General features: G+C 38.4%; 1 protein-coding gene across 5 annotated transcripts in view; it reads right to left on the reverse strand.

Annotated features, from left to right (window-relative positions):
- The window catches only part of AKAP10 (A-kinase anchoring protein 10), a 60543-nt gene that overhangs the window by 14301 nt on the left and 30838 nt on the right, over positions 1-15404 (reverse strand). For all 5 annotated transcript variants that reach the window (XM_029210890.1, XM_029210892.1, XM_029210887.1 and 2 more), the window contains 6 exons: positions 15104-15227; positions 13851-13987; positions 11478-11622; positions 9345-9518; positions 4724-4833; positions 1804-1886 (listed from right to left, as the gene is read on the reverse strand). In XM_029210890.1, the coding sequence (XP_029066723.1) occupies positions 1804-1886; positions 4724-4833; positions 9345-9518; positions 11478-11622; positions 13851-13987; positions 15104-15227 (773 nt within the window). The remainder of the gene's footprint in view (positions 1-1803; positions 1887-4723; positions 4834-9344; positions 9519-11477; positions 11623-13850; positions 13988-15103; positions 15228-15404) is intronic.

Below are 15404 nucleotides of genomic sequence, written 5' to 3' on the forward strand. Positions count from 1 at the left end.
TGAATGAACAGAATAAGCAGAGACAGTGATTTGCGGAAGTTTTTTGTACATCTTACCTTCATCGTTACTCATATATCTTTAATATATCTTAATTCATATAATACAAAAACAAACTGCAAACACCCAACACCTATTCTCTGGAGCAGCAGCACCTCATGAGCTGTCAAAGGAATAAGACCAGCTTCAGAAAAAAAACCCAAACAGCTCAGAGACTCTATTATTACTGGAGACCCCATTACCGTCTCTGACAGAAGCTACCTGATGACAGTGGAGGCCTTCCTGACCGATACCTCCAGAGGTTGTCCAGCACTTTCTCTACACCTAGGCTACCACTGATCTCTTCCTAGTATTCAACTTCTACCCAATAAAAGACACTACTGGACTGTAAGTTTCTTAACAACAGGCTCTGTATCTTCTAACTGCCCCGTGAGTCTGAGTGCACAGAGGCACTCAATAATTATTTACAGAATGAGCTGTGCAGACTTCCTTCGGTCTTTACACTTTCCCAACTGTGTACCTCAGACTTCTCTGGCTAAATAGGAAATAAAATCAATTTTTTGGATAAACTAATAAAGACAAATAGGTTAACAGGCCCTTTCTTCGTTTAAATTATTTCAACAATTGTTGCACTTTTTGTTTACTCTGTTAATTTATATCTGACCCCAAAGTAGATTATTCATCAACATAAAAGTGGTGCAGGGCTTCCCTGGTGGTGCAGTGGTTAAGAATCCGCCAATGTGGGAGACACGGGTTCGAGCCCTGGCCTGGGAAGATCCCACATGCCACGGAGCAACTAAGCCCATGAGCCACAACTACTGAACCTGCGCTCTAGAGCCCATGAGCCACAACTACTGAAGCCCACGTGCCATAACTACTGAAGCCTGCGCGCCTAGAGCCCGTGCTCCACAACAAGAGAAGCCACCACAATGAGAAGTCCGCGCACCACAACGAAGAGTAGCCCCCGCTAGCTGCAACTAGAGAAAGCCCGCGTGGCAACCAAGACCCAACACAGCCAAAAATAAACAAACAAACAAAATCTAAAGTTAGTAACTATTAAAAAAAAATGTGGTGCAAATCATTACCTAAACAATTCGTGTATTAAAAAATAAGATAAACAGAATAGAAATGCAGTTCAATTCAATAGGAAGACTGCCAATAGCTCTTAATTTTAAACACACTTATCAAAATGGAACATTTTCTTCTAACAAAAGTTAGTATCTTTTATTCAAGATAATACTGTCAATCCAATCACACTGAAAATTTTCTAGATATTATCGAATGGACCCACAGTGGTTTCCTAAATCTTCCTGTGTAAACCAACTGTTTGGAAGCTGAGCTCGGTCACAAAGAGTATGTCTGTGTTTAACTCTTGGAATTAACCAAGCACTCTTTTGCTGATTAAACAAAGGATTTCAATTTCAACCTATTAATATTTTCCACATATATTTCATAATAACTTTCAGCAATTTAGAGGAAATTTAGTAAAATAAAGGGTATCAAGATAATCCTCAAGTCCAACCTGGATTGGGTATTTTGCCTTTAAATCAAAGGTGAAGAGTATCTTTTCATGTAGATGCGCCTTCTGTAACGGTAAAGCAAGTTCAGTAACTTCTGATTCAGAGAGAGACTGTACTGAGACCTGATTACACGAAGCCCTTGCACTCGCTCGTGACTATAAACACAAGGTCAAGAGATGGCAGTTATTTGGCAAAATAGACAGTTTAAATCTTCAACGATCCTTTACTTACAGTCAGTAACTAATGTGAGTAAAGGCTTGATACAATGTATAAAAACACCACAAACCTTTCGATTTCTTTACATCAGGTTCAGGCTCAGATTCTCGGATGAACTGCCCCAAGTCACTAACTCTTCCAAATGTCATCTTCCTAAATAAGTATGAAAAGAACATACTTTCTAAAAATCAATTTAAAATTTTTTTAAAAAATTTTTAAGCATCTTTTCTAGATCTAGAAAGCTAGAAATACAATTTATATCTACCCCATGTTATTCTAAGTGGGGCTAATTTCAAAAAGAACTGTCCCCACAGAAAGCAATCTTTAATTCAATGCAATTCCATTCAAAATCCTCAAAAAGTTTATGAAACATGAGTTAACAGATAATTCACAGTTCTAAAATTCATACAGAAAAGGCACAAGCATAGCCAAGATAATTCTGTAAAAGAAACAAAAAGGTAAGACTTGCCCTAACAAGATAAAAATATAATTATATACATTATAAAGCTATAGTAATAGAAAGCAAAGTTAAGAGGCAAAAAATACAGTGAGAGGTCTTATTTTTAATAGATGCAGTAACTGATAATTAATAACCATAAACATACAGAATTCCAACAAACCACTAAGAAATTACCCAACAGAAAAATGTGAAGAAGAGATGATAGTCAATTCACAGAAGAAAAACCTGAACAACCAACAAACATGACAAGAGAAGCTCAATCTCATAAGCAACAAACCCAGATTGGTAAAACATTTAAAGTCTGATATTATTTATTGTTGACAAGGATGTGGGGAAAATTAGTAACTTTATTAATGATTGGTAAGAATGTAAAATGTACAGATCCTTTTAAAGGTAAACTGTAAACTGGTTAAGGGCTATGAAAATTTTAAATCTGCTTCTTGGTACAAGGAAATATAAAAGGAAGTCTTTGCTATACTGTGTATCACAGTAAAACTGCAAGCCATTTAAATAACCCATTAATACCAAAATAGCCAAATAGTAACATACCACATTACGGAAGATTTTGCCACAGTTATGAGCTATAATTAATATTATTTATGGAATACTACAACATAGTTAAAAATGAGGTAATATGTACAGACTAACACAGAAAAATCTCCAAACTCACTATGAGTGAAAACACAAGATACAGCATAGAGTATAACACCAGTTACATAAAAATAAGCAAACAAAAATATACACAATAACATAACAGTGACTATCCTGAGAAGGAAGGGGGGAAATAAGCACTGGTGTGTAATCAAAGGGCACATTAGCCTTATCTGTAAACTTAATTTTTATAAGAAGAGATTAATATATTTGTAATTAAAAGTTAAAAGAAGAAAAAAGAATCCTATGATGCCTATATATTACTTCATTTCTGGCAAAGTGCATCTTATTTTAGAGACAGCCTTCCTAATAAGTCATCAATGAATATATGGGTGCCAATATAGCAACTGATACAAATTTGTTTGCCTTTAGAAAAATTTCAGGAAGATGCTAAAACCATAAAACTAAAACCAACACTGAAAACTATCTCTAAAGATGGAGAAAAATAATTATTTCTCTATTTATGACCCATTTTATAATTTAAAAATATGTATATTACACACTATATATATATTTTACAAATTTAAATTTTATAAATTAAAATATATTTATTTTACACACAAAAAAAACTATAGAAGTAAAACATCTTGCAACTGATAGACTTTCTTAAGTCAGGTTTGAAATAAATGAACCAACCATTCCTTAAGAATAAATATCATCTTTGGGAATTAACTCATTTAGGCTTACTGTCCGCCATTTCCTAAAATAAGAAATAAAGATTACTACAACACTGATACAGCTGAAGACAATGTGGTCAAAATAACCTTCTATTTACTTCAAAGTATTTTTCAGACTTCTTGGTCTCCCAAATATCAATTTACTTTCTGGTAAAAGCAATTAAACATGTTGAAATCCCTTTTTTATGGTACTGCCAGGACTGGGGTGCGGTAATCATGCCTTTACACAGGTTTCTGTGTTTTCAAGCCATCTTTAGGGAAGAGGAAGTGATTCTATGATTTGATCTGTGGTAAGGATCAAGAAGTGCTGTAACACAGGAATCACTGTCTTTCTGTTACAGGAAAAAATAAACAGCCAAGTTAATTCTTAAATACAAAGGAATCATTTTATTCCATTTTTCCAAGTATAGTTGGTTCTCCGTATCTGCAGGTTCCACATCCACAGACTCAACCAACTGCCGACTGAAAACTTTAGGAAAAAAAAGCCAGAAAGTTCCAAAAAGCAAAACTTGAATTTGCTGTGCATTCCAACCATTTACATAGCATTTACATTGTATTTACAACTATCTACATAGCACTGACATTTTATTAGGTATTATAAGTAATCCAGAGATGATTTATACAGGCTTAAAATACTAGGCCACCTCCTATAAGGAACTTGAGTATCCTCAGATTTTGGTATCCGAGGGGGTCCTGGAATCAATCCCCTGCAGTTACTGAGGGATAACAGTAATAGTTATACAGTCCATGATGAATGATATCGGCATCTTTGTAGTTTAGTTTTGGTTTTAAGACAGAGACTTTGAAATAGCTAACATATGAATCCAATGAAATGTGGAAGAGATAGCCTAAAACACACTATGTAAACGTGACACTCATCAGAGTCGTATATGGTGGTAGAATAATGATGTCAATGATATTTACCGAGTGTTCACTGACATCCGGCAATGTTTTAAATGCTTTTCACGTATTATCTCATTTAATCCCACGAGCCCAAGGAAGCAGGAATATTATCCTCATTTTACAGATGAAAAACCTGAGACACAAAGAGGTTAGGTAGCTTGCCATAAGCGGCTGAGCCAAGACTGAAACCCAGGAAGTCACTCCTGAGCCTTCACCCTTAACCATGCTCTAGTGCATTGCAGGTATATTCAAGAGAGTAGAAAACAATTTTTAAATTAAAAAATAAAAAAGATGCTCACCCTGCATATGTCCGTTGATACAAAGATTCTGGATCCAGACTTGCAGCATCCACAATTATCGCTTCATCAAAATTTTTCAGAATTTTAACACTGGCTTTTTTCACACTAGACTACAACAGAAATTGTGAAATTAGTAGTATGTTATTCAGGAGTCAAATCAGTCCTGGGTTTGGAATAACAGATTCGTACAAAATCTTCAGTGTTTGAAACACATGCACTTTTCACTCAACCCTGTCACTAATGAGATGTTTAACAGCAATGATTCTGAAATGTCATCTTGAACATAACTACAGGAGGGAAGCACAATACTAAAGCGTACGACACATGCGTCTATGTGGCAAATGTATTTTCCTTAATGACTGAAGTTCCAACAAACGTGCTTATGTTCCCAAACGTGCAAAACTCCCATTCTTCCAAGCATATGTATCTTGCCTAATAAATGTAAAGCCCAACTTTTACAGGATAAACATGAATGCTTTTGATTCTCAGTGTGGCCGTGTGACAAAAGAGAAGATAAAGGAAACTTTCTAAAATGACCAGCATTCTATCTCCTACTCCTCATGCCCACAAAAATAAAAAGCAAGTCATAATTGGTACTTCTGTGAAATACGGAGGCATGGGTTGACCCAGAAATTCCACTTCTAAAAATTCAATTATAGACAGACTCACACTTACGCAAAATGACTTAAACACAGGAATACTTATTGCAGCATTATTTCAAGTAACAAAAGATAGGAATACATTTAACATCCATGACTAAAGCATAGGTTAAATTAAAAAAATAATTGAACAGACACTTATAGAACACTCTATAGTAGGGGTAAAAAGGGCTCTCTTTACATGCTGAGAAGGGCACATAATTAAAAAGAGAGGCACCAGAATAAAAGAACAGAAATACTTCCATGAGGCCACTGAGGTAAGATACCAAAATGAGGTATCACTAGTAAAGAAAACTACAGACCACTATCTCTTAGGAGTACAGATGCAAAATCCTCAACAAAATACTAGCAACATATAAAAATAATTATATACCACAACTAAGTGGAATTTATCCCAAGAATGCAAGGTTGGTTTAACATCTGATAATTAATTAATGTAATATACCATAACAACAGAGTAGATCCCCAAAACCCACATAATCCCCTCAATTGATACAGAAAGAGCATTTGATAAAATCCAACAGCCTTTCATGATAAAAAACATTCAACAAATTAGGAATAGTAGGGAACTTCCTCAGCTTTATAAAAATCCCACACATCACAATAAATGATGAAAAACTGAAAGCTTTCTCTGAGAAATCAGGAAAAAGACAAAGATGCTCACTTTCACCACTTCTATACTGCAAGTTCTAGCCAGAGCAGTTTAGCCAAGAAAAGGAAATAAAAGGCATCTAAAGTTGATAAGAAAGAAAACTATTACTATTCGCAGATGACATGATCTTACATATAGAAAATCCTAAAGAATCCACAAGAAAACTATTAGAGCTAACAAATGAATTCAGTAAAGTTGAAGGTACAAGATAAACACACGAAAAGCAGTTACATTTCTATACACTTAGTGAACAATCAGAAAATGAAATTAAGAAAACAATTTCTATTTATAATAGCATTGAAAATAATAAAATACTCGGGGATAAACTGACTCCAGGAGGTGTAAGAATTGTACATTTCAAACTACAAAACACTGCTGAAAGAAATTAAAGATGGCCTAAATAAGTGGAATGATAGTCCATGTTCATGGACTGTAAGACTTAATATTGTTAAGATGGCAATACTCCCTAAAGGAATCTACAGATTCAGTGTAATCCTGACCAAACCGTTAAAGCTGATCCTAAAATTCACACGGAACTACAAGGGACCCAAATAGCCAAAACAATCTTGCAAATGAAAAAAAAAAACCAAAGTCAGAGGACACACAGCTCCCGATTTCAAAACAGGGCCTGCAAACCATAGTAATCAAAACAATGTAGCAGGGCTTCCCTGGTGGCGCAGTGGTTGAGAGTCCGCCTGCCGATGCAGGGGACACGGGTTCGTGCCCCGGTCCGGGAAGATCCCACATGCCGCGGAGCTGCTGGGCCCGTGAGCCATGGCCGCTGAGCCTGCGCATCCGGAGCCTGTGCTCCGCAATGGGAGTGGCCACAACAGTGAGAGGCCCACATACCGCAAAAAAACCCAAAACAAACAAACAAAAACGGGTGGGTACGGGGAGTAACTACTTAATGGACACGAGGCTTCCCTGTGGGATGATGAAACACTGTGGTGATGACTACGCAATACTGTGAATATACTAACGTCAGAGAATTGTGTACTTTATAATGCTTAAATTTATGTTAAATGAATTTTACCTCAATTAAAAAAAACTATTTCTAAACAAGATGAACAAGTTGAATGTGAGACTGGGAAAACAATTACATCTATAATAGCATCAAAAAGAATAAAACATTTAGAAATAAATTTAAGAAAAGAAATACTGAATTATACTTGAAAACTACAAAGTATTGTTAAGATGGCAATCCTCACCAAATTGATCTGTGGAGTCAAAGTACTCCCTCCCTATCAGAATCCTGACTAGCTTTGTCGTAGAAATTGACAAGCTGACCCTAAAATTCACATGGAATTGCAAGGGACCTCACACAGTCAAAACAATCTTGAAAAAGAACTAAGTTGGAGGACTCTCACTTCCTGATTTCAAAACTTATTACAAAGCAACAGTTACCAAGACTGAGTTAAACAGATATCATTCAACCCAGCAATCCTACTCCTAGGTATATACCCAAGAGGAATGAAAACCCATATCCACACAAAAGTTATACAGTAGCATTGTTCGTAACGGCCAAAAGGTGGAAACAACCCAAATGTCGATGAGCTGATGGATGAACAAAGTGTGGTGTGTCTACACAGTGGAATATCATTTGGCCATAAGAATGAACAAAATTCTAATACATGCTAAAAACACAGATGAACCTTGAAAACATGCTAAGTGAAAGAAGCTAGTCATAAGGGTCACATATCGTATGGTTCCACTTATACGAAATGTCTGGAATAGGCAATCTATAGAGACGTAAAGTTAAAGTAGGTTAGCAGTAGCCTAGGGCTGGAGGACAGAGGATTAGGAGGTGATAGTGAAAGGATACAGGGTTTCTTTCTTGGGTGAAAAAATGTTCTAAAATTGATTGTGGTGAGAGTTTAGCAACTCTATATAAACATACTAAAAAACCACTGAATTATACAGTGTAAATGGATAAATTGTATGGTAGAGGAGGATAGTGACCGGAGGGGCGGGGGGCGCGAGTTTCTGACCTGCTGGTAACGCGGCCTGTGCCTTGATCTGGATGCTGGTTACATGGGTTAGGTCTGCTTACCGCAATTCTTTGAGCTGTATGCAGTTATGAAATGTAGAGTTCTCTGTATATGTTATTATACTTCAACCAAAAATGTAAAACTACATTTTATGGTTAGCACCTAGACCTTTTAAGTACCTAAATAAAAACAAAGCATTCCAGCTTATATCAAAAAACGAAATGGCAACCACACTCAGCAGGTCACCTCCTATGCAACCTCAATAAGAGGAAAAGGTACTGAGGACAGACAGCCTTGTTGACGGCAAGAAAACTGCACTGTCTTAAAACTTAAGAAAATTTATCCAGGGCCCAGGGTCAAAAATTATTTGCCAATAGTGATGAGAAAATAATTATATTATTAAACTTACGGTGGAAAAAACTAGACAGAGAATATATTCATGGCTCTGCCACTTACTGTGTGACTTCAATAAAATCAATTAACTTTTTACTACCTCCTTACTCTGTTCTTGGGCATAACCCACTTTGTGTGATTTTGCAGACAGTCAGAGAAGGCCTGATATATGAAAGCACTCCAAAAAAACAAAAAAGGTTAAGGAAATGTACAATGGCATTATAGTTCAAAATGAAACCAAAAGCTCTTCAGTGAAATATTAATAAATCTAGGAGTTCACTCAATTATTCTCTAAAAAAGCATTCCAAATTTAGTAACTAAAATTTCCCAAATAATTATACAAACAACTTTTCGGAGGCTATAAATATGTCATGTGATTTGATTATTTAAAGCAAGAGCTGGGTTTCCCTTGTGGAGCAGTGGTTAAGAATCTGCCTGCCAATGCAGGGGACACGGGTTCAAGCCCTGATCTGGGAAGATCCCACATGCCAGAGAGCAACTAGGTCCGTGCGCCACAACTACTGAGCCTGCGCTCTAGAGCCCAAGAGCCACAACTACTGAAGCCCGGGAACCTAGAGCCCCTGCTCTGCAACAAGAGAAGTCACCATAATGAGTAGCCCCCGCTCACTGCAACTAGAGAAAGCCCGCGCACAGCAACAAAGACCCAACACAGCCATACATACATAATAAGTAAATAAATAAATGTTTAAAAAAATAAAGCAAGAGCTGCAGTGTCAAGCAGAATAATGGTCTGACATCTTTACAATACGACACACTGTTAATCATCACAAAGACTTTGGTTAGCATATATAGTAAGTAGGCTAATTTTATCTCTCCTTTGTTTCTTCTACCACCTAAAAGCTACAAACGGGATCTGATGCTAAGATCTGAGCGAAACAATCCTGGCGCAGAGGCACAGGGGTCACTACCTGCACAGCAGAGCTGTCGGCCGACCCGGGGTGGGAGTCCTCAGTGGGGCCGGCAGAGCCCAGAGCCGTCAGCAAGACACCTCCTCCCAGGAACTCGTCTCCACGAACCGAATGGATGAGATCATTCAAATATTTATAATAAAGGTTGCTGGACAAAAAGCCAGGCAAAAATACCTGAAGAGAGGATACAATTTATTTTAAAGTTGAAATCAAATACACTAAAACTTTATTTTACAACAAAATTTTACTTTCAATGCTACCAGTTAGCACACATGATTTTACTCCTCTTACACTCCAAGTATTATCCCTTTGTACACAGTTTACATTGTAACTAAAATTACAATGTGTACAATTTATAGATTTTTTCCCTCAGAAAACTTGCCATGAAACTACTGAATGGACTTGATTATCTAGACTTCTTAGATACCAGGGAGGGATCTAATTTGAAGCTACATTTTTCTTGTTTGTTATAAATATTGAAGTCTTTGTGTATATACTGATTTTCACTTTTGATCTGATTTCCTTAAGATAAATTACCAGGAGTGTGATTACTAAGTTAAATGATATGAACATTTTAGCTTTGACAAATGTGGGGGATGCATCACTAGCATCATCAAGGCATCTGTCTTGACGTGGGCTTCCCAACACTGGGTTCTGTCTTTTCAAACAGTTGTTAAATAAATGTCTAATGGTACATGGATACTTTTATTTCCATTTAAAAATTATTAATGATGTTAAGTTCCCATCTTTATTACTGGCATTTCCTATTACCAACTTTTCCTTCACAGCATTTAGCCCAACTGTAAATATTTATGTCTGTGTTTAATATGTGCTCTCCTTATAGACAGAGCTCCAGGAGGGCAAAAGCTATGTTTCTTTTTTTGTTTACCCCATAACAACAATACCTAGCAGAGAAATACTCAAAGTATTAGGGAACGAAGCATACGTATCTTTTTACCATGTACCTACTTGATAGTACTCTTAAAAATTAAAATTAGTATAAGTTCCCTAGATACACAGTTAGTAAGAAATACTTTTACATTTTGTTTTTCTCTGTATTTTAACTTTATTACCCAGAAAGTTTACATTCTTTATATGATACATATCTTGAACTTTTCCTTTAAGATCAGAAAATTTTAATTTTAATCATGAAAAAATTATCAACCTTGGACAACAGCCGATAGTCTATCCAGTTTACTACCAGCCTTTCAACGATTTTATTCTTTTTTTTCTTTGCGGTACACGGGCCTCTCACTGCTGTGGCCTCTCCCGTTGCGGGGCATAGGCTCCGGACGCGCAGGCTCAGCGGCCATGGCTCACGGGCCCAGCCCTCTGCAGCATGTGGGATCTTCGCGGACCGGGGCACAAACCCGTGTCCCCTGCATCGGCAGGCGGACTCTCAACCACTGTGCCACCAGGGAAGCCCCGATTTGATTTTTATATGTAACTCCTCCATGTTCCTGAAATTCAGTTTTTATGTGTGGTATCATGTGGCAGTGCTTACTTAATCCCTTTCCACCTAGATGCACATGACACATATGAGCAAAATAACCTCGTGGGCTTATCCTGGGCTCTTGCAATTCCTAGTAAAATCTACTTTAGTTCATCAGAACAACAACTAATTCACAGATTCCAGCACTTTATTAGCAGCCATTAGTGATACTCTGTAAGTGATCATGATGCAGAAAACTAGTGCTCCAACCCTGCTGGAGAGTTTTGGTGAAACATCTGGATCATCCCTAAGCTAACTTTGCTCAATACTAATTATCTAAAAGATGTTATAATAACAGTAATAATAGCAGTTAACATTTTTTAATGCTTACGTTGCTAATAAGCACTCTCCACATCGTACCTCATTTTTATCCTCAAAGTAACTCTAAGTATCTGTATTAGCCCCATTTCACAGAGGAGGAACATGGCATTAAAGGACTTCAGTAGCTGCCTGAAGTCACTCAGCCTGTGAGGGTTAAGATTAATACATACCAAGTCAGACTCAAAGCCCCCGCTCTCACCACCGCTGCGCTGCTTCCACTTCCCACTGTTCTGTTCTGTTTGCTTTTTCCCACGTTCTATTTTCTGGGCTCCACCAGTTAAAAACTTCTTGTAGTTTAATGCTTTTCAAGTTTTGGTTACCTTCTCCATGGTTGTCCAGGCCTGACGTAATGGAGTGGTGAAACAGTTAGGGAGTGGCCCACCTTCCCTGCAGATGTTGGATTCAATTTCCAGTCGTACAACATCATCGAATCCAAGAGGATGTGTGGCCTGGAGGGAGAAGTACCTATGGCAGAAAGAGAGCCAAAGTAAACCCCAACTTCACAGCAATCATAAGCAATTTCTGGCACCTACACCAGAGAACCTTCTATGAGGCTCCTGCAGACCTAGGACTATAGAGCTGGGTTGATGACAGCCCTGCTGCAACCTGTATTCCCACCACCGAAGAGATATCTGAGCCAACGTGCCCCTCATCCCTATCTGCCTGCCACCATCTTTGGTTCTTGCTTAAGATTTTCCAGGTCAGGTTACAACTGAGGCAAAGAAACCAATTGCACACGTTTAATGGGCACCTAGTCTCTGTTCAGTGCTTGGGAGAAAGAAACAAATTTAAAACAGGGTGAGACATGGGCATGTCCCCTGGAAAGAGAACAGAAAAGATCCCTGTACAGGGTACAAAGGAGAACATACCAGCATAACTATGTGGCATACATAACATACATGTAGGAATTCAAAACAAAATAGCATTGAGGGTGAAGTGGATGAATTTGATGTATTTAGGTAGAATAACAGGATTTGCTAATGATTTGGTGTAGAAAGGAAAAGGAGTAATCAATGATAACTCAACGATTTCTAACTTCATAGGATATAATGCAACTGGTGTTTTGGTAAACTGGTTATAAACTGAATACAAAAAAAGCATTAAAAGCAGAAAAACATATATGTTGTCTTTTGAGCATTCTGCGGCTTCTAACTCCTGTCCATGATACAAATACAGACAGGCTGATGAGGCATGATATTAAAAAGTAAAGATAGAAAAACAAATAAGCAGGAGCTGTTTAAATGACAGTGCCGGGAGGATGTCACACAGTAATCTTCATTTAAAAATGGCTCCCAATTTGAAAATGGGATCCAGTCTCTGCTCTGCATGGCACTGAGCTCCAGGCAGGACCTTACCACTGCCACTCTTCTATTCCAGCAAGAGAAAACTCTTCTTTTATCTTGCTATCAGTATTTTCTTAACAAAAAGTGAGTCTCCCATCATGCAACAACTAAGTTGGCAAATATTCCTCCACGATTTGAATTTTGGGGCAGCCCAGACCTTTTTTTGGGGGCTATGTTGCGCGGCTTGTGGGATCTTAGTCCCCCAACCAGGGATTGAACCCAGGCCCCGGCAGTGAAAATGCGCAGTCCTAACCACTGGACCACCAGGGAATTCCCTCAAATTTCTAAAGGTAAATGCTTGCTACATTAACATCCATATAACAATGTTTCTTATATAATATTTTCCCACAAATATACTGCACAAAAATAAACACTGGACAAACATTAGAATTGCATTCAAGTTCTGCCACTAATTTGCCCTGTGACTTGGAGAAAGTCACTACCCCTGAAAGCCTTAGTTTTCTCATCTGCAAAATGCGAAAATCAAACCAGCTCCCTAATCTGGCTATTCATCAGAATCAGATTCCTGGGTCACACCTCAAACCTGCTGAATCAGAATCTCTTAGAGAAGAGGACTGGAAACCTATTTTTGACAAGCTCCCAGGTGACTCTCATGCCGACAGGAGCACGGACCAGCCCGGTGATGTTCAGGAACCACTGACCTAGATGCTCTCAGCTCTCTCCCAATCCTAATATCCCATGGATTTTTCTCTGCCTCTCAAGTTATCTTCTTAGCAAATGTTCACAGATACAAATAACACATTCCTTTATAGAACAAGAAAAGTTAGATGAAAGGGGGGACAGACACAGTTTTCAATTCTGTTCACTAAGATTGTGCTGCCCTCTCATTTTCAGTGAAAACTAATGAATAACTACTCTTCACCAAGCAGTTAATCTGGCTGAGCAGACTTGCACCAGAAAACATGGTATACTCCACACAGACATTTAAGACCCTTTGCAATAGATTCCAGCTAGTTTCATCTTCTCCTGTTCCCTTGACCAAGTGTCAATTACGCAAAGTTTCTATGGCGCTGCTCGTACCGATGACTGCCAAGAGTGTCCTTCCCTGCTAGCAGAATTCAATCCATTCTTCAGTCGCCAATCAAATCTCCCTTCTGTGAAGCCCTCAGTGACCTCCACCAACATCATCTTGCTTGCCACACACAAGCCTCCCCCTGCCCCGCCGGCAACTTATTCTAAGAACCCCCTACTCTGAACACACCAATGAAAAGCAGCTCTCATGCGGCTCCCTGTGAGCTCCCTGGCGGCAGAGACCAAGGTGACTTCTGAAATACGCTTCAAGTACTCAATATTCGCAGAAAGCTGGATGTGCCTATCACTAAGACTCACTTGTCATATAAAATCATGGCGTCGTTCTGTGCCTCCTGCCCATCATACTGGCCCTTTTTGGCAGCAAGCTGAGACTGGAAGTTGTCTGCTGCCAACCAGAACTGTAGGATATTCACTGCGTCCTCTTTCTCCATGAACTGGGAAGGAAAAACACAAAAGAGGAAAATCAGGCTATACACAGATTTTTCTCACTATCTCTCGTCTATATCTAAGCCCCAACTATTAAAATATAGGACATAAAGGAAAAAAAAAAAACCCACAAAAGAAACCCCCCCCACCCCAAAACAGATCCACTTGTTCAGTTAATGCAAGTCTGCAACTTACAGTCATTTGAGATTGAATAATTTTTAAATATTCTTTTAGGGGGAAAAAAACAAAAAAAAACCTAACAACAACAAAAAGCAACCACTACACAGCTGAATGCAAACTTCAGTGACTGGAGTAACAATTAGAGATGGGTTAGTGGCTCCTCGCTGGCAAACATACAAAAGGTAAACCAACCAGACCAAATCTTTTATACCTGATCATTTCCACCACTCCACGCGGCCATACTAACCTGAACAAATGCTGACTTAAACTTAAGGCAAAGAGAGGGAGTGAAAACACAAATCAGCTGAATAACTATCCTTGTCAAGAGGCAGGATGCAAGTGTGAGTCTAAGTTACTGCTTTGTGAGACCGGGAATCCTCTTATCTCGACTAATAGTCATTTGCTTTGCAACAAAAGAATTTCATTTGCTGAAGCCTAACAAATCCCATCACTCTACACTGTATGCCTCACAGAGATGTATATATACTCATTGCTTGTTGCAAATGCTTCAGTCCGATCAAGGGCAATCCTATCAAGTGGCTAAAGTAAAATGAAGACAGTAGGAAAATATTTACTTTTCCTTCTCTCTTCTAAAGTCTGCTCTGCAAACACTTATGCACTGGAATCAAGTATCAAATTCCGTGGTTTTAAAACAGCTCTAAATAACTAAAAATCTGCATTCTCTTATAAGCAGTTTAATTAGGTTTTTCAAAATTAGAGTTACTTTACTTTGAATTTTCATGTTCTCTTTAGTCTGACTAATGCCATTCAAGTGCTCTTGCCATTAGATACAACTTAAAACAGTAATCACAGTACTTAAATCCACCTGATCAGTTTGGAAATGATTTGTGTCTTCTACGCTATTTCCTATAGACAGGGCCCAGCACGTACAGCTCAGAGGCTGGAATGCTCTAACAGAGTGTGAAAGGAAATGCAGACTTTACCTCAGAGAAATAAAAGAGGGCTGACTCACAGAAGAGAATGTCAGCCAGGTAAACAGTTCCACTGGTCAGCACTTCAATCTGGTATTTACAGAAATGGTGACTTCGCAGAAACTCACTAAAGTGCCTGCACGTGGACGAAAAGGTAAAGTTTGAGGGACCGACCAAGGAAAGGGCTCATCTGGGAAGAACACACTCTTTCCCCACTGTGCTACTGCATCTTAACGGCCTAGGTCAACGTGACCTCCCTTCCCACGGCGCCTTCCTGATTCCTCTCCCTGTAAGTAATCTCTCCCACCTTGTA

This window comes from Monodon monoceros, unplaced genomic scaffold, assembly GCF_005190385.1.
Source record: "Monodon monoceros isolate NGI ecotype Baffin Bay Population unplaced genomic scaffold, NGI_Narwhal_1 Super_Scaffold_9, whole genome shotgun sequence".
NCBI classification, from domain to species: domain Eukaryota; kingdom Metazoa; phylum Chordata; class Mammalia; order Artiodactyla; family Monodontidae; genus Monodon; species Monodon monoceros.